This window comes from Mobula birostris, chromosome 17 (assembly GCF_030028105.1).
Source record: "Mobula birostris isolate sMobBir1 chromosome 17, sMobBir1.hap1, whole genome shotgun sequence".
Classification (NCBI taxonomy): Eukaryota; Metazoa; Chordata; class Chondrichthyes; order Myliobatiformes; family Myliobatidae; genus Mobula; species Mobula birostris.
In genome coordinates this window covers 1,928,099-1,954,874 of record NC_092386.1, presented here as the reverse complement: position 1 = coordinate 1,954,874, position 26,776 = coordinate 1,928,099, and the positions used below count along the sequence as shown (strand labels likewise).

At 42.1% G+C, this 26,776-nt stretch overlaps 1 protein-coding gene across 2 annotated transcripts; it reads left to right on the top strand.

Annotated features, from left to right (window-relative positions):
- fam81b (family with sequence similarity 81 member B) lies at positions 1-26,776 on the top strand. Of its 2 annotated transcripts, XM_072281197.1 has the most exons (9): positions 1-126; positions 3,378-3,445; positions 8,043-8,292; positions 13,488-13,606; positions 15,953-16,082; positions 17,173-17,279; positions 18,472-18,607; positions 21,695-21,890; positions 24,621-26,776. In XM_072281197.1, the coding sequence occupies exons 2-9, from the start codon at positions 3,405-3,407 to the stop codon at positions 24,755-24,757; spliced, it is 1,116 nt and encodes a 371-aa protein (XP_072137298.1). In that variant the 5' UTR covers positions 1-126; positions 3,378-3,404; the 3' UTR covers positions 24,758-26,776. The 2 variants fall into 2 exon arrangements, with proteins under 2 accessions (XP_072137298.1, XP_072137299.1); XM_072281198.1 differs by lacking the exon at positions 3,378-3,445.

Below are 26,776 nucleotides of genomic sequence, written 5' to 3'. Positions count from 1 at the left end.
TCCGGTTACAAGCTGGACACAGCGGCTGCTCGCTGCTTCCTGTTACTGACCAAGGAAGACACCGGGTGGACCCGCGCTTGGATACCCGCTCCTCAACGCAAGGACATTATCTCGGCCTAAACGCTCGTGAGTTTTACACGTAACTGTACCTCGATGCTCTTCGCAATTTTCCGATGAAAACGCAATTTATCTGTCTGTTCGAATTTGCTGGCAACCGAATCCTGTGCATTGGACCCTCCTTGTCCATAACACCATAAGACCACGAGACATACCAGCAGAACATGGCCAATCGGCCCATCGAGTCTACTCCACCATTTCATCGTGGCTGATCCATTTCTTTCCTAACCCCATTCTCCTGCCTTCTCCCTGTAACCTTTCACACCCTGACTAATCAAGAACCTATCAACCTCAACCCTTAAATGTACCCAAAGACTGGGCCTTCACAGCTGGCTGCGGCAACAAATTCACCACCTTCTGGCTAAAGAATTTCCTCCTCATCTCCATTCTAAATCGATGCCACTCTATTCTGATACTGTGCCCTCTGGTCTCAGACTCCCTCACTGTAGGAAACATCTTCTCCACATCCACTCGACTGAGGCCTTTCAATATTCGATGCGTTTCAGTGACAGACCTCCCATTTTTCTAAATTCCAGCAAGTACAGGCCCAGAGCCATCAACACTTCTTATATGACAAGCCTATCGCACCAACAGGTCTACAGAGGATGCCATCTCCACGGCACTTCACTCTGCCATGACCCACCTGGACAGCCCCAACCCTTAGGTCAGAATACTGTTCAGTGACTTTAGTTCGTCATTCAATACTGTGATCCCCTCCAAGCTGATCACCAAACTTCACCAGCTTGGTATCAGCTCATCCCTCTGCAATTGGACCTTGGATTTTCTGACTAACAGACCCCAATCAGTTAAGTTAGACAACCCCTCCTCCTCCACTCTCACCCTGAACATCGGTGTGCCTCAAGGCTATGTGTTGAGCCCTCTTTTGTACTCCCTTTTCACCTATGACTGCGTTCCTGTACATGGTTCTAACTCCATAATCAAGTTCACAGACGACACCACGGTGGTTGGCCTGATCAGAGGGGATGACGAGACGGTCTACAGGGACGAGATCCAGCACCTGGCTGCGTGGTGTGCCGACAACAACCTGGCCCTTAACACCCAGAAGACCAAGGAGATCATTGTGGACTTCAGGCATGCTAGGAGACACACTCATGTCCCCATCTACATCAACGGAGCTGTAATGGAGCGTGTATCAAGCTTCAAATTTCTTGGTGTCCACATTTCCGAGGATCTCACCTGGTCCCTGAACAAAAAGGCGCAACAGTGCCTTTGTTTCCTGCGGAGCATCAAGAAAGCTCACCTCTGTCCCAGGATACTGATGGACTTTTACCACTGTACCATTAAGAGCATACTCACTAACTGCATCTCAGTGTGGTATGGCAATTGTCCCGTATCGGACCGCAAAGCACTCCAGCGTGTGGTGAAAACTGCCCAGCGGACTATCGGCACCAATTGGCCACCATTGAGAACATCTACCATAAGCGCTGCTTGGGCAGGGCGAAAAGCATTATCAAGGATGCATCTCACCCTAACCATGGACTTTTTACTCTCCTCTCTCCCATCCAGTAGGCGCTACAGGAGCCTCCGCTCCCGCACCAGCAGGCACAGGAAGAGCTTCTTCCCTGAGGCTGTGACCCTGTTGAACCTTACATCACAGCGCTAAGCAGTATTGCACCCATATTGTACTGTCTCAGTACTTTTATATTTGTGTGCTGTAGCACTTACTTTTTATTCGCAGTTACTTTGTAAGTAATACTATTCTTTTGCTCTTCTGATCAGATGCTAGTTGCATTTCATTGGCTTTGTATCTGTACTCGGCACAATGACAACAAAGTTGCATCTAATCTAATCTAATCTTTCATTCCTAGAATCATTTTCATGAACCTCTTTGGACTCGTCTCCAATGTCTGCACATCCTTTCTTAGATAAGGGGCCCAAAACTGCTCACAATACTCCAGTGGTGGCCCCACCAGTGCCTTATAAAGCCTCAGCATTACATCCTTGCTTTTATAAGACCATAACACCATAACACATAGGAGCAAAACTGGGCCATCTGGCCTATCAAGTCTGCTCCTCCATTCAATCATGACTGATCCTTTTTTTCTCCTCCTCAACCCCAGTTCCTAACCTTCTCCCCGTAACCTTTGATGCCATGTCCAATCACGAACCTATCAATCTCTGCCTTAAATACACCCAACGACCTGGCCTCCACAACAGCATGTGGCAATGAATTCCAACAAATTCACCACCTTTAGCTCAAGGAATTTCTCTGCATCTCTCTTTTGAAAGGGCACCCCTCTATCCTGAGGCTGTGCCCCCTTGTCCTAGACTCTTCCACCACGGGAAATATCAATCCATCTGCATCTCAGATTCCTGGATTTTCTCCCCATTTAGAAAAAGTCCACACATTTATTTCTACTACCAAAGTACATGAACATGCACTTTCCAACATTGTATTTCATCTGCCACTTTCTTGCCCATTCTGCTAATCTGCTGTCCTTCTGCATCCTACCTGTTTCGTCAACACTACCTGCCCTTCCACTAATCTTCATATCACCTGCAAACTTGGCCATAAAGCCATCTATTTCATCACCTAAATCATTTATATACAGCATAAAAAGAAGTGGTCCCAACACCGACCCCTGCGGAACACCACTAGTTACTGGCAGCCAACCAGAAAAGGATCCTTTTATTCCCACTCGCCGCCTCCTACCAATCAGACAATGCTCTCACCATGCCAGTAACTTTCCTGTAATACCATGGACTCTTGGGAAGCAGCCTCATGTGTGGCACCTTGTCAAAGGCCTTCTGAAAGTCCAAATATACAATATCCACTGCATCCCCTTTATCTATCCTACTTGTAATCTCCTCAAAAAATTCCAACAGGATGAAGAATTCCAAATTATATTCTAGTCCTCCTGAAAAGAATGCTAACATTGCATTTGCCTTCCTCACCATAGACTCGCCCTGCAAATTAACCTTCAGGGAATCCTGCATAAAGTCTCCCAAGTCTCTTTGCATTTCTTATTTTTGCAATTGTTCTCCACTTAGAAAATAGTCAATGCTTTTGTTCCTTCTACCAAAGTGCACGTCCATACACTTCCCAAACAATATCACATCTGCCACCATTTTGCTCATTTTCCCAATCTGCCTAAGTCCTTTTGCATACTCTCTGCTTCCTCAAAACTACCTGTTGACATGTCAGTTTATTTTGAGAAATAGTACAATCTGATTAAGTAATAATAATATTGTATTTCCTGTTGTAGCTACTACATTTTCTTGTCCCATAATATTTGCAGTCACCTCTTGTTTTTGATCTTCAAAAAATGTCTGGAGAAAACCTGCTGCTCCTTCAGATTCCAGAGAAGTAAGTTTTAGATACAATACTTTACTTAGTGGTTTTGAAAAGTTGTATGAATTAAAGATGAGCTTTATTTGTCACATGTACATCGAAACATGCAGTGAAATGTATTGCTTACATCAACAATCAACACAGTCTGAGGATGTGCTGGTGGCTACAGGGATCAGGGGGTATGGAGGGAAGGCTGGTGCAGGGTTCTGAGTTGGATGATCAGCCATGATGATACTGAATGGCGGTACAAGCTCGAAGGGCCGAATGGCCTGCTCCTGCACCTATTTTCTATGTTTCTATGTGGTGGTGGCAACCCACCAGTGTCACCATGTTTCTGCTGCCCACAACTCACTGACCCTAACCTGCTGGTCTTTTGGAATGTGGGAGGATACCAGAGCCCCTGTTGGAAACCCACATGGCTGCAGGGAGAACATACAGACTTCTTACAGACAGTGGCAGGTGTGATGAGCTCTTTGGGCCTGTGAGGAGAGCTGGAGAACTTCAGGATCCAAGGATTTCAGAGCACCTGAAAAGGATAATTGTTCCTTGTTTTTCTCTGGAGTGACTCGCTCTTTGTGATGCAGTCTTCTGGGGTTTTCTGTTTAAGTGTGTTAAATTTATTTTGATAGGCTCAGGGATTCCATGGTACTCATTTTATTTAAGCGGACACCTGTTAGTGCTGATTGCGGGGTCTTACTTTTGAGAATGTTACTTCTCATGATGTTGCTCAGCCAAGCCACCAAAGTTCTGTTGGGATTCTTATGAACAAGCCCTGATGTAGAATAAACTCTGCCCTGGAGTCTGGCTTTGCTCTGCACTAGAGTTCTGATATTGGCAGTGCACATCATGACGGGCAGGAATTGAACCGGAATCTCACAGACTGTGTGTAAAGCATTACAGTAACCGTATAGTTACCATGCCACCCAGGGAGATACGTGACTGGCCAGCTTTTCGTATGGTTAAATATGGTGGCAGATTGTACTATTTCAGGTTCTCAGGCGCTTAGAAAAGATGACAGAAAAATACACTCCAGATCTTAATGAACATAATACCATTGATGAAGTGTTTGCGATCGGTAGGGCTGCAACATTGTTCTCAGAAATTTCTACAGTCGGTATCTTACAGCCAGGGTGTTTGGCCTCTGGTTCTATAACCAGTTGTCTTTGCCACATGTATATCAAGCTCTTGGAAGCATTTCCTTTGCCCTAATCCAAACTAATATCTAATGAGAGGAACATATAAAATGCTGGAGGAGCTTGGCAGATCAAGGAGCAATTATAGAGGGAAATAAACAGTCGACATTTCAGGCCGAGACCCTTCTTCAGGACTGGAAAGGAAGGGGGGAAGATGTCAGAATAAAAAGGTGGGGGTGGGGAAGGAATATAACCAGAAAGTGATCAGTGAAGCTAGATGGGTTGAAAAGATAAAGTGCTGGAGAAAAAGGAATCTGATTGGAGAGGAGAGTGGACGGTAGGAGAAAGGGAAGGAGGAGGCGACCCAGGAGGAGGTGACAGGCAGGTAAGAAGAGGTTAGAAGCCAGAGTGGGGAAAAGAGGGAGAGGGAGAGGGAGAGGGAGAGGAAGAGGGAGAGGGAGAGGGTGGGGATTTTTTTTACTGGAAGGGGAAATCGATATTCACAGCATCAGGTTGGAGTCCACCCAGACAGAATACAAGATGTTACTACTCCACCCTGACGGTGGCTTCATTGTGACTGACATGTTGGAATGGGAATGGGAATTGGAATTAAACTGTTTGACCACCAGGAAGTTCTGCTTTTGGCAGATGGAGTGGACGTGCTTGAAGAAGCAGTCCCCTAATTTACAATGGGTCTCAGCAATGTAGTGGAGGCTTCATTGACACCACTAGATACAATAGATGTCCCCAGCACGTTGGCAGGTGAAGTGTTACCTCACCTGAACGGGCTGTTTGGGCCCTGAATGAAGGTAAGGGAAGAGATGAATGGGCAGGGGTAAGTGCCAGGAGGGAGATTAGTGGAGAGAAACAAATGGACGAGGGAATCACTTAGGGAACAATCCCAGCAGAAAGTGGAGAGTGGAGGAGGGAGGGGGAAGGTTCAGATGAGTTTGGTGGTAGGATCTCAATAAAGGTGGCGGAAGTTGTGGAGAGTGATGTGTTGGATGTGGAGGCTCATGGGGTGGTAGATAAGGACAAAAGGAACTCTATCTCTGTTAAGGTGGCAGGACGATGGCATGAGCACAGATGTTCAGGAAATGGAGGAGATGTAAGTGAGGGCAGCATCCATGGTGGAGGAGGAGAAACCCTGTTGTATAAAGGACAACATCTCTGATGTCCTGAGAAGGAAAGCCATACCTTGGGAACACATGTGACAGAAAAAAAGGAACGGAGTAAAGGGAATTGCATTTTTATAGGAGATAGAGTGTGAAGAGGTATTATCAAGATAGCCATGGGAATCGGTAGGTTTATATAAAATATCAGTAGAGAGTTTGTCTCCAGAGATGGAGATAGAGAGATTGAGAAGGGGAGACAGGTGTCAGAAATGGGCCAAGTGAATTTGAGGGCAGGGTGGAAGTTGGAGGCAAAGTTGATGAAATTGATGAGCTCAGTGTGGGTGCACGTAGCAGCACCAATGCAGTTGTCAGTGTAGCAGAGGAAGAGTTGGGGAGCATTACCGGAGAAGTCTTGGAACATGGACTGTTCTCCGTAGCCAATGTAGCCTGACATGTTAATGTGAAGCTTCCTCTTGTAAGAGAATTACAAATTCGGGATCTCTGTTTATAGATAAGGGCAAGAATGATATGGGTATTTTTTCTGTCAGAGGATCACGCGCCTATCCATCTTAAAAGAATAGTGGAGGTAGGGTCTTTGTAGACAGGAAGCTGGAGGTGAGTTACAGTCTGATCAATGAAGAATTTACTTACTGCCAGAACAAGCTCGAAGAGTCAAGTCTTGCTGTCTATTCATATTTTCTTATGCAAGTCAGAATCAGACTCAGAATCAGGTTTAATATCACTGACATATAGCTGGGGAGAAGCTGACAGCGATGCAGGTGGATGCTTTCCTGGTGTCATGGATTCTTGATTACCTGACTGGCAGACCACAGTATGCGTGCTTGCAACAATGTGTGTCCGACAGAGTGACCAGCAGCACTGGGGCTCCACGGGGGACTGTCTTGTCTCCCTTTCTCTTCACCATTTACACCTTGGACTTCAACTACTGCACAGAGTCTTGTCATCTTCAGAAGTCTTCTGATGACTCTGCCATAGTTGGATGCATCAGCAAGGGAGATGAGGCTGAGTACAGGACTATGGTAGGAAACTTTGTCACATGGTGTGAGCAGAATTATCTGCAGCTTAATGTGAAAAAGACTAAGGAGCAGGTGGTAGACCTGAGGAGAGCTAAGGCACCGGTGACCCCTGTTTCCATCCAGGGGGTCAGTGTGGACAAGGTGGAGGATTACAAATACCTGGGGATACGAATTGACAATAAACTGGACTGGTCAAAGAACACTGAGGCTGTCTACAAGAAGGGTCAGAGCCGTCTCTATTTCCTGAGGAGACTGAGGTCCTTTAACATCTGCCGGACGATGTTGAGGATGTTCTATGAGTCTGTGGTGGCCAGTGCTATCATGTTTGCTGTTGTGTGCTCGGGCAGCAGGCTGAGGGTAGCAGATACCAACAGAATCAACAAACTCATTCGTAAGGCCAGTGATGTTGTGGGGATGGAACTGGACTCTCTGACAGTGGTGTCTGAAAAGAGGATGCTGTCCAAGTTGCATGCCATCTTGGTCAATGTATCCCATCCACTACATAATGGACTGCATGGGCACAGGAGTACATTCAGCCAGAGACTCATTCCACCGAGATGCAACACAGAGTGTCATAGGAAGTCATTCCTGCCTGTGGCCATCAAACTTTACAACTCCTCCCTTGGAGGGTCAGACACCCTGAGCCTATAGGCTGGTCCTGGACTTATTTACTGGCATAATTTACATATTACTATTTAATTATTAATGTTTTATTACTATTTAATTATTTATGGTGCAACTGTAACGAAAACCAATTTCCTTCGGGATCAATAAAGTATGACTATGACTATATGTTATGAAATTTGTTGTTTTGTGACAGCAGTACATCACAATGCATAAAACATTATGTTACACTAAGTAAGATATTTATAAATAAATAAGTAGTGTAAACTATGCATAAAGTGAGGTAGTGTTCATGGGTTGATTGTTCATTCAGAAATCGGATGGCAGAAGGGAAGAAGCTGTTCCTAAATCACTGAGTGTGTGTCTTCAGGCTCCTGTACCTCCCCCTTCGTGGTAGCAATGAGAAGAGGGCATGTCCTGGGTGATGGGGGTCCTTACTGATGGATGCTGCCTCTCTGAGGCATCGCCTCTGGAAGCTGTCCTGGATGCTGGGGATGCTGGTGCCCATGATGGAGCTGGATGAGTTTACAGCTTTTCCAATCCTGTACAGTGGCCCCTCCCTACCAGATGGTGATGCAATTTGTCAGGATGCCTTCCACGATGAATCAGTAGAAATGTGTGAATGTCTTTGGTGACGTATCAAATCTCCTCATATTATACATATAGTTGCAAAATAAAATGAATTTTGCTGTTCCTTATGTAGAGAGCACTCCTTTCTGCAAATGCCATTGGTTCCTAGAAGCCACTTGCAAAGCATGGATGATCGCATATCCAACCAGGAAAGAACCACAGCAACACTCTTGGAGCAAGCTTTTCGGATAAAAGAGGACATCATTACTTATCTGAGGGGAAACCATGGCAACGACACACCGGAGAGAATATCCCACCAGCTGCTGGGAAGCCACATACAAATTATAACCAGTATCCTCAAACAACTCAGCACAGATATCGAGGTATTTAATTTATTTTGCGTAAATCGACAGTGAATATTGTGGATTCTGTGTGAGTGAGGGGATCTTTTTTTGCATTTATTTTTATTTAGAGATACAGCACAGTAACAGGCTCTTGCAGCACATGTAACTAATTACCCTACCATCCAGTCCATCTTTGAAATTAGGAAGAAACCGGAGCACCCGGAGAAAGCAGATCCGTCCCTGGGGAGAACATTCAAGCTCCTTATTGACAGCTGTGGTAATTGAGTCTAGGTCACTGGCATTGTAATGGCGTTCCACCAACTGCTGTGCTACTGTGTTGCCCCTTATATGACTGGCTGTTGTACATGCCCACGGTGTAGCTGCAAACTCCACAGAAACCCAAGAAATGTACTTAGAGATACAGCGTGGAATAGACCCTCCAGCAACTCTGAAACCCCCGGTTTAACCCCAGCCTAATCATAGAAACATAGAAAACCTACAGCACAATACTGGCCCTACGGCCCACAACGCTGTGCCAAACGTGTATTTACTTAGAAATTACCCAGGGTTACCCATGGCCCTCTATTTTTCTAAGCTCCATGTACCTATCCAGGAGTCTCTTAAAAGACCCTATCGTATACACCTCCACCACTGTTGCCGGCAGCCCATTCCACGCACTCACCACTCTCTGCGTAAAAAACTTACCCCTGACATCTCCTCTGTACCTACTTCCAAGCACCTTAAAACTGTGCCTTCTCGTGCTAGCCATTTCAGCCCTGGGACAAAGTCTCTGACTATCCACACAATCAATGTGTGTCATCATCTTATACACCTCTATCAGGTCACCTCTCATCCTCCACCGTTTCAAGGAGAAAAGGCCGAGTTCATTCAGCCTATTCTCATAAGGCATGCTCCCCAATCCAGACAACATCCTTGTAAATCTCCTCTGCACCCTTTCTATAGTTTCCACATCCTTCCTGCAGTGAGGTGACTAGAACTGAACACAGTACACCAAGTGGGGTCTGACCAGGGTCTGAAATAGCTGTAACATTACCTCTCAGCTCTTAAACTCAATCCCACAGTTTATGAAAGCTAGTGCACCGTATGCCTTCTTAACCTCAGAGTCAACCTGCGCAGCAGCTTTGAGTGTCCTATGGACTCGGACTCCAAGATCCCTCTGATCGTCTACACTGCCAAGAATCTTGCCATTATATTCTGCCATCATATTTGACCTACCAAAATGAACCACCTCACACTTATCTGGGTTGAACTCCATCTGCCACTTCTCAGCCCAGTTTTGCATCCTATTGATGTCCCGCTGTAAGCTCTGACAGCCCTCCACACTATCCACAATACCCTCAACCTTTGTGTCATCAGCAAATTTACTAACCCATTCCTTCACTTCCTCATCAAGGTCATTTATAAAAATCACGAAGAGAAGGGGTCCCAGAACAGATCCCTAAGTCACACCACTGGTCACTGACCTCCATGCAGAATATGACCTGTCTACAACCACTCTTTGTCTTCTGTGGGCAAGCTACTTCTGGATCCCCAAAGCAAGGTCCCCTTGGATCCCATGCCTCCTTACCTTCTCAATAAGCATTGCTTGGGGTTTGTCAAATGTCTTGCTGAAATCCATATACACTACATCTACTGTTCTACCTTCATCAATGTGTTTAGGTACATCCTCAAAAAATTCAATCAGGCTCGTAAGGCATGACCTGCCTAATCATATTATACCTCTCCAAATGTCCATAAATCCTGCCTCTCAGGATCTTTTCCATCAACCTACCAGCGACTGAAATAAGACTCACTGGTCTATAATTTCTTGGGCTAGCTCTACTCCCTTTCTTGAATAAGAGAACAACATCTATATCCCTCCAATCCTCCGGAACCTCTCCTGTCCCCATTGATGATGCAAAGGTCATTGCCAGAGGCTCAGCAATCTCCTCACTCATCTCCCACAGTAACCTGGGGTACATCTCATCTGGTCCCAGCGACTTATCCAACTTGATGCTTTCCTAAAGGTCCAGCACATCTTCTTTCTTAATGTCTATATGCTCAAGCTTTTTAATCTGCTGTATATCATCCCTACAATCACCAAGATCCCTTTCCATAGTGAATACTGAAGCAAAGTTTTCATTAAGTACCTTTGCTATCTCCTCCGGTTCCATATACACTTTTCCACTGTCACACTTGATTGGTTCTATTCTCTTACGTCTTATCCTCTTGCTCTTCACAGACTTGTAGAATACCTTGGGGTTTTCCTGAATCCTGTCCGCCAAGACCTTCTTATGGCCCCTTCTGGCTCTCCCAATTTCATTCTTAAGCTCCTTCCTGTTAGCCTTATAATCTTCTAGATCTCTATCGCTACCTAGTTTTTTGAACCTTTCATAAGCTTTTCTTTTCTTCTTGACTAGATTTTCAACAGCCCTTGTACACCACGGTTCCTGTACCCTACCATCCTTTCCCTGTCTCATTGGAATGTATCTATGCAGAACACCACGCAAATAGCCCCTGAACATTTGCCACATTTCTGCCGTATATTTCCCTGAGAACACCTGTTCCTAATTTACGCCTCCCATCACAAGACAATTTGCAATGACCAATTAACCAGCTAACCGGTACGTCTTTGGACTGTGGGAGGAAACCGGAGCACCCAGAGATACCCACACTTTCCATGGGAAGGACATACATACTGAGACTGAGCTCCGAACTCTGACGCCCCAAGCTATTTTACATTTACATAAATCCATTTATATTTGCATAAGCCTCTGCTTGGATGAGTGTTTCAGCAGCAGACCCATCCCATTGAAAGGTTTGCCCTCTATCCTATTCAGAGGTGTTTAATTTTACTGTGCAATGTCATTAGGGAAATAACAGCAAGCATTGTGTTGGGAGATGAAGTGATGCATGAGGAAAACTCTAATTGCTTTGGCTGCAGATGCAAAATAACGTCATGATCGTTCTATCTCTGTTGTAAGTGTCTTTCATGATATCAGCATGGAAAAATTCCAGCATTTTCCAAAGGAGTGAATGCCACAGCACAGAAATGTCCCGAAGTATTTTAACTAGTTATTTTCCAAGGTCATTCACAGAGATCCAACATCATTCCATTGGGCTTTATTTGTCACATGTACATTGCAGCTTTGAAACATTCAGTGAAATGTGTTGTTTGCATTAATGACCAACGTAGTCTGAAGATTGTACTGGGGGCAGCCTGCAAGGGTCACTACACTTCTGCCGCCAACATAGCATACCAACAACTCACTAACCCTCACCTATACATCGTTGAATGTGGGAGGAAACTGGATCACCCTGAGGAAACCCACAAACTCCTCAAAGATGGCTGCAAGAATTGAACCGATTGCTGACATCCATATTTCACATTGTCTGTCAGGGATTGAGATAATGGAATTGTTGACTGTGCAGCAAAGTTTGTGGATGATATGAAGATAGGTGGGGTAGGTAGTGCTGAGGAAGCAATGCAATTGCAGCAGGACTTTGACAGATTTGAAGAATGGGTAAAATAGTGGCAAATGGAATACAGTGTTGGGAAATGTACAATAATGCATTTTGGTAAAAGGAACAATAGTGCAGACTATTATCTAAAAGGGGAGAAAACTCAAACATCAGAGGTGCAAGGAGACTTAAGATTCTTCATGCAAAACTCCTGCGGTAGAGGCCAAGTCCGTGGGTATATTCAAATAGATTCCGATCGGTCGGAGCATCAAGGGATATGGTGAGAGGGCAGGCGTATGGGGTTGACTAGGATCCTAGAACAGCCATGATGAAATGGTGGAGCAGACTCGCTGGGCTGCATAGCCTAATTCTGCTCTTATGTCATATGGTTTTATGGTCGTTTTGTAATAATGTTACACTAACTGCCACAATATCCATGTGGATATGTGCTGTGGTTGTACTGGGGGCAGATAACTGCAGTTTTGATAGAGCTGCTTGAAATTAGTTACTCATTCTGGCCATAAAAAGTTTGAATCATAAAGTCACAGGTTACATGTGCCCACCCATGCATTGTGTCTACAGAGTCCACAATCACCCATTTCATATCCACAATCACCCAGTTCATGGTTCCACTCACAATGCCAGTCCCTCCCCTGTCAGCTCCAGCTCCCTTCACTGATTCTTCTGCCAGTGGGGCAATTTGCAGTACCAATTAACCTACCACCCAGAATCCCCTTGCGATGGTTGCTAGGTTACCGCAATACCTGGGGGAAACCTATGCAGTCCATTGAAATGCCATAGCCTCCACACTGATTGTCCGAATCCTGCATCTGTTTCCAGACAGACAAGGAACAGTGGAACACCATTGTGCTGCTCTTTTCCTAACATTGGACTTAAACAATAAAGACATTCCTTCCTTAAATTACTAACATTGGACTTAAACTAAAATATAACTTCTTTAATTTACTAACATTTTAGTCCCCCAAAAAACAATAAGGTTGGAGATCTCATTTTAATATTTATACATTCAGTGGCCATTTTATTAGGTATGCCTGTACATCTGTTTGTTAATCCAAATATCTAATTAGCCAATCATTTGGCAGCAACTCAAAGCATAAAAGCATGAAGGCATAGTCAAGAGGTTCAGTTGTTGTTCAGACCAAATGTTAGAATGGGGAAGAAATGTGATCTAAGTGACTTTAACTGTGGAATATTTGTTGGTGCTGGACGGGGTGGTTTGAGTATCTCAGAAACTGCTGACCTCCTGGGATTTTCAAGCAGAAATGTCTCTGGAGTTTACAGAGAATGATGTGAAAAACAAAACATCCAGAGTGGCAGTTCTGGTGGAGAAAACACATTTTGCTAATGAGAGAGGTCAGAGGAAAATGGCCGGAGTGGTTCAAGCTGAAAGGAAGGCAACAGTATCTCAAATAACCACACGTTACAACGGTGGTAGGAAGAACATCCCTGAATGCACAACATGTGGAACCCAATGTAGTGGATGTGCTAGAGCAGCAGAAGGCCAGGAACATACACTCAGTGGCCACTTTATTAGGTATAGGAGGTAACAGTGCATATACTATGGTGGTGGATAGTGGTGAATGCTGGTAGTTTGGGTTGAGGCATTTGATGGTGTGGTGTTTGTTGAGCTCAGCCATTAGCTTCGCGATGTTTCATCACCAGTTGAGGTCACATCTGAGTGTGCAGTTGCACAACATCAAAATATACTGTACATAGTTATCACGGAAAATAAAATGTGGTATTTCCCCTAGATTCTGGAAGAGCAGATTAGAACAAGAGACGGTGTGACTGTCGGCACTGGCTATGCAGTTCTGAGCATGGATCAGAAGCATTTGGCGGGTATTGGGGACCTACGTGGAAGAGTTGCCAGGTATGTGGAATGGAGACCAAATCAGGCAGAGAATGGAATGAATGTCCTTTGAGTTTTTGCATACCTCTTTATAATTACCTTTGCTTTGAGGATCTTACGGTTGTATGAAAGCAGTTCTGTGCAGTTGCTCAGAATGCTGACAGTTAGACTTGTTTCCCAGAGTGGAAGTGGCTAATACAAGGGAGATGTTGACCTGGGGTGTACAATTGTAGTTTCACTTTCCTGTGCTGACATGTATTTTTATGTAATCACCCATATTCACTCAACTTCATTTGCCCCATCACTGAAATGTTCCCACAACCTATGGCCTCATTTTCAAGGACTCTTCATCCCATGTTCTCAATATTTGTTGTTTATTTATTATCATTGTTTCTTTCTGTTTGCATTTGCAGTTTGTTCTCTTTTGCACACTGTGTAGATGCCCATACTGGTGTGGCCTTTCATTGATTTTATTATGCAATTATTGAGTATAACTGCAAGAAATCGAATCTCAGGGTTATAACTGGTAGACATATATGTACTTTGATAATAAATTTACTTTAAACTTTGAACTATATCCATGGCTCTGTTCAGTGAATTTTCCAGTAATTGTGGTAAAGTTGTTCCTCTATATTTCTAGAAGCTTCTTAGTTTTCTACAGCAGGTGTCACGCCACTTGAATCTAGCTATTTTGTAGGTTAATTGTTACCACAGGAATTTATGTTAGTTCTAGTCTAAGTATGAGACGACCACAACTACTTTTTCTTTGTCTTTCTTTCGTTCTCTCAGTTTCTCGCTTTCTTTGTTCTTTGTTCTTGTAACACCAAATGGAATTGCTTAGCAACAGGTTTGATGCCTCATTCTTGACGTCCAGAGAACATTTGGATCAGAAAAGAACCAGGATCTAACAAGACCTAATTTTAAGGTGATTGAAGGCAAGAATAGGGGGAAATGTCAAAGCTACAAATGCAAGGATATGACGCTGAGGCTTTATAAGGCTTTGGTCAGACTGGACTTGGAGTTTTGTCAGCAGTCTTGGGCCCCTTATCTATGAAAAGATGTGCTGGCATTGGAGAGGGTCCAGAGGACTTTCTAGAAAATGATTCTGGGAATGAAAGGGTTATCATATGAGAAGTGTTTGATGGCTCTGGGCCTTTACTAACTGGAGTTTAGAAAAATGGCGGGTGGGGGGCTCATTGAATATGGAATATTGAAAAGCCTAGATGTGGAGAGGACGTATCCGATAGTGGGATAGTATCGGACCAGAGGGGACAACCTCATAAAAGAAGGCCGTCCATTTAGAACAGAGATGAGGAATTATTTCTTTAGCCAGCGGGCAGTGAATCTGTGGAATTCAAGTTATTGGGTATACTTAGAGCAGAGTTTGATAGGTTCTTGATTAGTCAGGACATTGAAGGTTGTGGGGAGAAGGCAGGATAATGGGGCTCAGAGGGATAATAAATCAGCCGTGATGAACAGACTTGATGTACCAAATGGCCTAATTCTGCTCCTACATCTTATGGTATTTTTAAACACAGAGAGTGGTGGTAGAGGCAGATACATTAGGGACATTTAAGAGACTCATAGATAGGCACATAGGGAAATAGAGAGCTGTGTGGGAGGAAAAGATTAGACTGATTTTGGAGTAGGTTAAGAAGCCAGCACAACATTTTGGGCCAAATGGCCTGTACTGTGCTGCAATATTTCCTGGCCTGCGTGTATCAGAGTAGAGAAATTCTACAATATTAATAAAATATACCGAAATTATGATTTTCAGAAAACCTAGAATTCTATGAGGTTATGATTTTGAGGATCTGAAATTTCAGTTTTAACTTGGGACACCCATTTGCTATTTAATTTTTCTTTTTGTGCAACTAAGAACTGACTGAATGTTTCCTGAACTTTCATGGTTTTTTTGAGAACTTGTAAGATTTGGATCTATACTTCTCGAGATAACAGCTGCTGTCACTTCAAGACTTCTCTTATCCGTTAGGCAATAAAAAATTATGCAAGAAATAATTTAATATTTTGTTTTTAGCATCCTGTACTGAATGGTTGACTGGTTCAAGCTATCTTTGATTAAATGAATTTTTGTCCAAGAGCACTTCTCTCTTCCAAGTTGTTCATTGGCTTTGCCTTCCTGATCTTTATCTCATGATTGTTCTTGCATTACAAATAAAACTATATAACAAAAGAAAATATAATTTTAAAGATAACCTCCTGAAGATTAGGAGTATATTATCCTTTTACAGGAAGTAAACCATCTCTCAAGTGCAGAGCAAGAAGGAAAATTGGATGTGTAGGAAATCTGATGTCCTGTCTATTAAAGCAATGCTGCGATTTTAAAGTACTGTTTTCCATTATAAGATGTGATGCCAGTATCTGCAAGCTTGCTGCTGATGTTGATGTAAATAACACTGAGATACAGAAAGCAAAGACAGAAACTCGAGATGCCAAGTCTTCTCTCGAATTGCAAATGAAAGAATTGGAAGCAAAGGTTGGTAGAAAATAATTTGTGTTAAATTATTTGAATCGAGCTTTTGATTTAAATCATTTTATCAACTACATCCAAAGCAAACAAGGAAAATAAGATTGCTTACTGTTCTATATATTATTTTTTAGTTTCCAACGCAGAAGGTAGCTATTTGGCGTGACAAATCGAGAATGTTTGTCTGTACCATTGTCATGCTTACATATCTGTAGCCTGTCCATTTTCACATACTAAGACACTCAAAATGCCAAGGAACTGAAATGGTCAGGCAGCATCCATGGAGGGGAATAAGTAGTTGATATTTCAGGCTGAGGTCCTTCATCAGGACTGGAAAGGAAGGGGGAAGAAGCCAGAATAAGAAAGTGGGGGTGGGGGGGGGAGGGATACACGGTGGCAGGTGATAGGAGAAGCCAGGCAAAGGGGAGGGTGTGTGGATGGGGAAGGGGCATGAAGTGAGAAGCTGGGAGGTGAAAGGTGGAAAAGGTAACGGGATGAAGAAGAAGGAATATGATATGGTTGAAGAGCTGGAGACCAACAGAAAGGATCTCACTGAATTCCCTTTGAAGAGAAGATTTAAACTTCTTCAGGGTAGGCATACCTCAGAAAGACTTCGCAGTCAGAAACACAGGAGATTCTACAGGTGCTGGAAATCCAGAGCAACACACACAAAATGCTGGAGGAACTCAACAGGTCAGGCAGCATCTGTGGAGGGGAATAAATAGTTGGCATTTTGGGCTGAGACACTTCCACAGGACTGGAACAGAAGGGGGAAGAAGCAAGAAGAAGAAGGAGGAGGGAGAGTGGCAATTTACATTTGTGAATAGACGTACCAGCATCGTTGAGATGTGGGATAAAAGCAGAGAAGCAGGGCTCACAGCTTGCTGTGCCTTTGCTCAGTTTCACATTGACGGTAATACGAAGGTCATGGACACGACTTCCCACCGCATCATTACAACTGGATTGTTTCTGTGGACATGTAGATTGTGCCAAGTAAGGAAACTCTGACAGACAAAAGTTTAAGAAAAATGTAATTCTGATCAGCAAAATGATTTTCCTAGAAGCTGGAAATTGCCAATTGTCATTGATTTTTGCATAGGTGATGCAACTACTGATGAAAATTGACAACTCAAAACACGAGCAAAATACAAAAGTCAGGACAGCAAGAGCAGAACAACAACATCAACTTCAGCTCCTAGATCTCAAGTAAACAGTTATTCTCACATGGAGAAATAGTTGTAATTTTTTATTGCTGTGGATTTTTGTTTTAATATGGTCAAGGTGTATAATAAGAAATAAGACAGTGTCAAGCTGTTCCATTAACATTGACCTTGACAATACAGTGATGGAGCAGAAAGGTTAAGGTCGAGGACAGCTCCATCCCAGTTACCAGACTCACGAACAGACCAGTCTGCTATGATAAGGTGGACTGTAGCTCGTCATACTCTTCCACTTTATCGTTTACCAGCACTGCACTCTTTCTCTGTGCCTTTTACACTGTATTCTGCTTTGTTATTGTTTTACCTTACTCAATCAGACAATGGACTGGATGCAAGACAAGCTTTTAACCGTACTTCAGTACATATGGTATTAATAAACCAATTCCAATTCCAAAAGCAACCTGACTAAACTGATTTTATATATAGAATTCTAGCACAATCAAAAATAAATTTACATACCATTACGTTAGAGTCATAGATTTGTAGAAAACTACAGCACAGAACAGGCCCTTTGGCCCATCTAACCATGCTGAATCATTTAAGCTGCCAACTCGCATCAACCTGCACCGGGACCGTAGTCCTCCATATCCCTACCATCCACCTACCCATCCAAACTTCTCTCAAACATTGAAATTGAGCCCACATGCACCACTTGTGCTGGCAGCTCATGACCCTCTGAGTGAAGAAGTTGCTCCTCATGTTCCCCTTAAACTTCTTACCTTTCACCCTTAACCCATGACCTCTGGTTATAGTCCCACCTAACCTCAGTGGAAAAAGCCTGCTTGCATTTACCCCATCTATACCCTTCATAATTTTGTATACCTCTATCAAATCTCCTCACAATCTTCTCCATTCTAGAAGATCAAAGGGAGTTACTTAGAAAAAAAATCTCTTATCCAGATTTTGTGTTAATTATCTTGCATTGTTCCCAAATATAATTGGGGCTTCTCACTGATTTGAATTCTCCCCTTACATGACATAATGCTCAAATGTATAGGAATTATTAGAATGGTGATATTAAACTGTTTCCCAAAAATCACTGCAAATAACAAATCTACTTTAACAAATCAGCTTTACTTTCTATTCATTTGAGGCTGTGACTAACTTATTGAGAGTACTGTAACAGATATTTTTGGATGTTCCATGAATTGTATAAATCACTGAACAGTATTCTGCAGGATTAATTCTGTCCTGAGTGAACTACATGCACGAGTACAACACCAGCAAGAGTGGGCAGAGCAGAAATTGGAGAAAACCAAGGATGAACAGGGACAAGGTGCCAACCGCTTATTACACTTGATACAAGAGAAAACAGTAAGCTGTTTAATTGATTTTCACACTGAAAAAAGCTAGCCAGAGTAATGAATCGTACAGAATGCTAATGAAGAATGCAATTAGAATCAAATTTTATCACTGATATGTGTTGTGAACTCTGTTGTTTTGCTGCAGCAGTAAAATGCAATACATAATAATAAAAACTATAAATTACAGTAAGAAATCTACACTCAGTGGCCACTTTATTGGGTACAGGAGTGGAAGTCAGTGTGATTTTCTGCTGCTGTAGTCTGCCCACTTCAAGATTCAACGTGTTGTGTGTTTAGAGATGCTCTAACATGTGGTTGCTTGAGTTACTGCTGTCTTCCTGTCAGCTTGAACTAATCAGGCCATTCTCCTCCCACCTTTCCTACTAATGAGGCATTTTCACCCCCAGAATTGCTCTTATTGGATGTCTTTTGTTTTTCATACCATTCTCTAGAGAATGTAACATGTGAAAATCCCAGGAGATCAGTAGTTTTTGAGATATTCAAACCACCAACAATCATTCCACAGTCAAAGTCACTTAGATCACATTTCTTCCCCATTCTGATGTTTGGTCTGAACAACAACTGAACCTCTTGACCATGTCTGCAGGTATTTATGCATTGAGCTGCTGCTGATGATTAGCTGATTGGATATTTGCATTAATGAACAGGTGTACAGGTGTAGCAAGTGAAGTGGCCACTGATGTCTGTACAAAAAACAAGTAGTGCAAAAACAGAGGAAAATCCTGGGTTCATGTAATTAATCCAAGAGCTACAAAGTCTGTTCATTATTACTGAAGAAGAATTTGCACCAATAGTTTATAGTGATAAGTTCAAGCAACGTCTCAAAAGGATTTTTTTACTTAATGTACTGAAGTTTACAGATTAACTGAGGGTCATTTAAATGGAGCTGTAAGTGAGCAGAATTCACTGCAGGGCAGCGGAGGTTCAGCAGAGGTTTAGAGGGAGCTTATGAGGAGCGAAAAGGAGGGAGTGATGGAAAATTAATAAAGATAGGGAATTCCAGACATTATTGCCGAAATGGAAATCTGCTGGTGGATTTTCATTGATAGGAATGGAAACACATGCAGGCATTCTAACAGAGTTTGTAAGAGGATAACTGATGCAGGAAAATGGTGTGCTCAAACCTATTAAACATTCATTGAGAACAAATAATATGTTGTAGTTGTAATCACAGAGGCTGTCATTTATGGGGCTGCTTAAAAGGTCAGCACAACATCGTGGGCCCAAGAGACTGTACTGTGTTCTTCACAACAGTGCTATCTGTACCGAGTGGCGCAAACAGGCGGTTAGCAGAAACATGAGCATCTTATTTCATAAGTTCATGCTTATCAGTGATTGAATAAAGATTAGAAGTTGTATCAGACATTAGTGAGGCCTAATTTGGAGTACTGTGTCCATTTCTGGTCACCTACGTACAGGAAAGATGTCGATAAGATTGAAAGAGGATGTTGCAGGGACTTGAGGGCCTCAGTTATAGGGAAGGGTAGAATAGATTCGGACAAATCCATTTAGCCAACCCTGTGCTAATTCGTGGCTTTTTGAATTGAGATTTGGGAAGGCTTTGGGAGTAAACCCAAGGAAAATCTGGAGCTGGAGCCCCGAGGAAGTTTTATGTTGAGTTTAGTCCTATGCAGCCGGTGCCAAACTGTATCAGTCTCTGCCATTCCTTTTGGTTCATCAGCTGCATGGAGAGAGGGAGCTTGCTGCATCAGCAACAGCTTGTTCTCCATATCATACTACCCTGGCTTACGTTTCATACAGACAGCTCGGACACAACAGCCATAGTCGACTACAACCAGTGGAATCCTCTGAATTGGGAGCATGACGAGGATTAACTAGCTGGACTTCATGAATAATTTTGTGGTGACAGGGGCATAAAAGGCAGAGTTGAGAAAACGTAAACAGCAGAGATTCTACAGATGATGGAAATCCAGAGTAGCACACACAAAATGCTGGAGGAACTCAGCAGGTCAAGCAGAGGAATGAACAGTCGATATTTCGATGTTTTGTGCAAAGACCCTTCATCCCGGACATGTGGATTTGGGATGTGAGCAAACACGGTGACAGAGGGAGAAACACCACGGTGGGTTTTGATGGTCAAAGGAGAAAATGAAAGGGAGATTGAGAGATTTGAAAACAGACTTTACACAGAAACTCAATACAATGAGAAACTCACTTCCATTTTGAATTATATTTTATTAACATATTTATAGTACAATATTTGGTTAACATCCCCTGGCAGAAGCATTCAGAGAAGATTCATTAAAAAATGCAGAGAAGGAGAAACAAGCCAGTTTTTAGACCATAAGACAAAGGAGCAGAAGTCAGCCATTCGGCCCATCAAATCTGCTCTGCCATTTTATCATGAGCTGATCCATTCTCCCATTTAGTCCCACTGCCCCGCCTTCTCACCATAACCTTTGATGCCCTGGCCACTCAGATACCTATCAATCTCTGCCTTAAATACACCCAATGACTTGGCCTCCACTGCTGCCCGTGGCAACAAATTCCATAGATTCACCACCCTCTGGCAAAAAAAATTTCTTCGCATCTTTGTTCTGAAAGGGTGCCCTTCAATCCTTAATTTATGCCCTCTGGTACTAGACTCCCCCATCATGAGAAACAATTTTGCCACATCCACTGTCCATGCCTTTCAACATTCGAAATGTTTCTATGAGGTCTCCCCTCATTCTTCTAAACTCCAAGGAATACAGTCCAAGAGCGGACAAACGTTTCTCATATGTTAACCCTCTCATTCCCGGAATCGTTCTAGTGAATCTTCTCTGAACCCTCTCCAATGTCAGCACATCCTTTCTTAAATAAAGAACCCAAAACTGCCCACAGTACTCCAAGTGAGATCTTACCAGCGCCTTATAGAGCCTCAACAACACATCCCTGCTCCTATACTCTATTCCTCTAGAAATGAATGCCAACATTGCATTCGCCTTCTTCACCACCGACTCAACCTGGAGGTTAACCAATTTTGTACAAGATTGAACTCAAACATCATTTGTGGAGAGATGGAGAAATAGACTGCTTTAGTACAATGAGTTAACTTATTTTTTTGTTTCTATAGGAATTTGTAGAGAAGAAAATACTCGAGAAACTTAATCACATCTCAGTGAGACTAGAAAAATTAGAAGACAGGCAAAGTTTGGATATTGAACTCAACAGGAAGAAATACTCTGACACAAAGATTAATGAAAAACTTGCCAAAGTGGAGAAGAATATCTGGCTGGAAATAGAAAGCATAAAGAGTGATTATCGGGAAGGTGAGTGGTTATTCCCAGTGAAACTGGATATCGGGAAGGTGAGTGGTAATTCCCATTGACACCAGATATCCGGAAGGTGAGTGGTAATTCCCACTGAAACTGGATATCGGGAAGGTGAGTGGTAATTCCCAGTGACAATGGATATCAGGAAGGTGACATCGGATATCGGGAAGGGTAAGTGGTAATTCCCACTGAAACCAGATATTGGGAAGGTGAGTGGTAATTCCCATTGACACCGGATATTGGGAAGGAGAGTGGTTATTCCCATTGACACCGGATATTGGGAAGGTGAGTGGTAATTCCCAGTGACAACGGATATCGAGAAGGTGAGTGGTAATTCCCACTGAAACTGGATATCGGGAAGGTGAGTGGTAATTCCCAGTGACATTGGATATCAGGAAGGTGACAGGTTATTCCCGTTGACATCGGATATCGGGAAGGGTAAGTGGTAATTCCCACTGAAACCAGATATCGGGAAGGTGAGTGGTAATTCCCATTGACACCGGATATTGGGAAGGTGAGTGGTTATTCCTGTTGACATCGGATATCGGGAAGGTGAGTGGTTAGGTGAATCATTCCAATTGAAGCCAGTTCAGATGCCAGAACAATAGATTAGTGAAAGGAGTTTGAACTCTGGTGATTTCTGAAAATCTAAAGTTCTAAGGAGAATATCTATGAAGATGTTAAGATTTCAATGTAGAGTTAACATAGTGTGTAATTCAATAGTGCCACTGACAATTGAACTATAAGATGCCATGATGCTCTTGATATGACATTATCAACTCACACCACTTGTAACTTTTCAAATGTAAAAGAAAATGTAAGCAATCTGGGGATGCCCAACAGGACATTTAGTACGAAGCCAGAACCTGCTCCAGTGTTTACTCTGAACTTATACAGCGTAATTGTCATTCAAGTGTTATAAAAACAAACTTTTACTAAAACATATTAAAGTTACATTCAAAGTTCAAAGTAAATTTATTATCAAAGTACTTAAATGCCATCATATACTACCTTGAGATTCATTTTTTTGCGACATTCATAGTAAATATAAAGAAATGCAATAGAATCAGTGAAAAACTACACACAGCTGGTCAAACAACACACAGGAAATGCTGGATCTCGGGTCTCGGCCCAAAACATTGACCATATACTCTTTTCCATAGATGCTGCCTGGCCTGCTGGGTTTCTCCAACATTTTGTGTGTGTTGCTCTGGAATTCCAGCATCCGCAGATTTTCTCATGTTTGTGGACAAGCAACCAATGTGCAAGTCAATTAATTGTGCAAATACAAAAAGAAAGCAAAATTATAATAGCTAAGTAGCAAATAATATTGAGAACATGAGATGTAAAGTCCTTGAAAGTGAGTCCATAGGTTGTGGGAACAGCTTAGTGATGGGGTGAATGAAGTTATTCTCTTTGGTTCAAGAGCCTGATGGTTGAGGGGTAATAACTGTTCCTGAACCTGCTGGTGTGGGTTCTGAGGCTGCAGTACCTTCTTCCTGATAGCAGCAGTGAGAAGAGAGCACGACCTGGATGATGGGGGTCCCTGATTATGGATGCTGCTTTCCTGCTAAAGTGTTCCTTGTAGATTTGGTCAGTGGTGGGAGGGCTTTACCTGTAATGGACTAGGATGACCATTACTTTTTCTAGGTTTTTTCATTCAAAAGTATTGGTGATTCCATACCATCACAACCAGTCAGCATACTCTCCACCATGCACCTATAGAAGTTTCTCAAAGTTTTAGATGACATGCAAAATCTTTGCAAACTTCTAAGAAAGTAGAGGCGCTGCCATACCTTCACAATGCCACTTAAGTACTAGGCTCAGGGTGATAACACCACGGAACTTAAAGTTCCTGATCTTCCCCACTTCTAATCTCCCAATGAGGACAAGCTGACGGACCTCCGGTTTCTTCCTCCTGTTGTCAATAATCAGCTCCTTGGTTTTCCTAACATTGAGTGAGAGAATTTGGCACTCAGCAGATTGCAGACCTCATGGCTCATCCATGGCTTCTGGTTGGGGAAGACGATTTTGTGGGGACACTCTCTTCCACAAGTGTCCTTATAAAATTGACATGTCAACTGTAAGTACCTTGTCAACCTTCAAATACAAAACACACATTTTATACAACTAATTAACTAAATTAATTAATTAATACATTTAAGCTGGGAGGAAATAATTTTACAAAGTACAAACTATCAATGAAAACAAAGCAAGGAGAAACATTCAACTGACACAAACTAATTTAAAGTGATATTTGCCCGTGTGCTAAAGCTCCATTTCAGATAGCAGTGTTCCTATCCAACACCAGATCTAGTTGCAAATCCTTAATTTCCAAAGCAAATCCAGGTTTGACTTTCAGAGCATCCCAGCCCCAGATGACAAGATTTGACCGTGCCTCAGTGACTGAAGTGAAAATGAACTTCTGCTCTGGTATTTCACAGCAGTGACAAAACAAATTTTTTAATCATATTTTGTTTCTACAATGGTGACGTAATTTAATTGCAGCATGACCTTAGAAATTAATGTTCAGAAAAGTAAAAAGTTCATAATATAGTTTTCTTTCAAATCAATGTTAAGTGGGAACAAAATGTATTTCTTAATTATTTTATTACCTTCTGTAAGTTGAATGCAGATATTGTCTATATTACTTGCAATTATGTCTATGAATAATTCAATTGCATTTTAGATTATATTAATTTCTGAAATGCAAATTTTCTTTAACAGGATTTCAATCCATTAAGGAATCAATCAATTCATTGAATAAAATCAGTGACAGGAAGATAAAACTGGACAAAGAAAAAGTTCAGAAAGACTTGAAACAAATCCGACGGCAGATAATTGATCTTAAACGCTATCCATAAAACTCTGTAGGATCTGATTGATATCTGTAACCGGCAAACAATTGAAGCTTTTTACTTACACACCAGATAGTCTGGGTTTTATATTTCTTCTTGTTCCATCAGTGAATAATCCACATAGATTATGTAGCTCTAAAATGAATAACTAAATCTCTTTTGGAATTACATGTTTGTTAGTTTTCTCTAATATTAAGCTACATCCCACATGACAACAAAAGAAAGATAATTTGCCTCAGAAAATTCTCAGTTTGTCATTGTCCAACTAATTCAAGATATTTCTAATGACACGTAACCCTGCTTTTGAAAGCTTATCTGTTGCTTTGGTGAACAGTAATGAACTGTATAATTAAAGACACTGCAACTCTGTCAACATATAATAACGAAAGAATTGTGAAACACTCTGTCTAATTTATCTTTTAATCTTAATGGTACCCAAAATGATGCAGGACAACGTCAGAAAAATTCCATTGATACTCCATTTAAATCTAAAATCTATTGAATTGAATTTAATTGACTTTATTTCTTACATCCACCACATACGAGTAAAAATCTTAATGTTACGTCTCCATCTAAATGCGCAATTATAGTAATTTATAATAAATAGAACAGTCAATGTAACATAGAAATACACTCAAATCAGCGTGAATTAATCAGTCTGATGGGCTGGTGGATGAAGCTGTCCCAGAGACTGTTGGTCCTGGCTTTTATGTTGCGATACCGTTTCCCGGATGGTAGCAGCTGGAATAGATTGTGTTGGGGTGACTCGGATCCGCAATGAACCTACGGGCCCTTTTTACACACCTGTCCTTGTAAATGTCCTGAATCATGGGAAGTTCACAACTACAGATGCACTGGGCTGTCCGCACCACACCCTGCAGAATCCTGCGATTAAGGGAGGTACAGTTCCCATACCAGGCAGTGATGCAGCCACTCAGGATGCTCTCATTTGTGCCCCTGTAGAAAGCCCTTCAGATTTGGGGGCCCATACCAAACTTCCTCAACCGTTTGAGGTGAAAGAGGCGCTATTGTGCCTTTTTCACCACACAGCTGGTGTGTACAGACCACCTGAGGTTGTGATGTGGATGCCAAGGAACTTAAACCTTAATACATTTTCACTTTAATCACCATAAACACCCGACCCTCTGAAACGTCTGCTCTTTCACTCGCTCCTTCCAACTATCATATCTCCCCATGTTCAGGTGAAAGTGACTTTATTTATTTCAATCTAATGTACTGTATTGACTGCTCATACATAGCCCCATCTAAATTGAAGAGAAAATTTATGAATTTGAAGACTACCTATATTCAAGCTTCTGGGTTTCAATTCCCTGTCCCATCCCAATATTGAATCCTGTACTACTCCAGGAATGGTCAATGGAAATTTGAAAGTCAGCACCTCTTCTTTAGTCCACAGTACAGACTTCCAGATTCAACAATTTAAAATGATACTGCTATTTTAATGATCACCTCTTTCAGATCCATTTTTTACCCTCTGTTTTCTGTTTTATCAAGCGCACTTTATATTTCCTCTCCTCCCTCACTGTGTCACAGAACTTCCCTCGCCATCTTCCTTCTCGCCTCTTTTCTCTTTTTTGAAAAAACAAAAAACATTATCCTCCTGACGATTAACCAGAAACAACAGCCTTTTCACTCTTCACATCTGCTGGTTGACTGTCAAGCATTTCCAGCACTGCTTAAATTTTATATCTTTGACACCGTGCTTGTTTCATGACCTCGTGTACAAACTAGAACTGTCCATCAAAACATCCATTGTATATAGTTAACCAGAGATTTATACAGTATTTATAAAAACTACTAAAATTAAGGCAGCCAAATGTAGTTATATTGCAAGTGCATTTGTATTTTGATTTAGCGATCAACTACTGTAGGAATCAACTGTATGGCATACTTAAATTATTTTATTAATTTTAATGTCACTGACAGCTGAGTACATCTTGATGATAGCACCTGATTCATTTTGTCATAAAAACAAATGTGTAACATTATACTTCAGAATAAAGT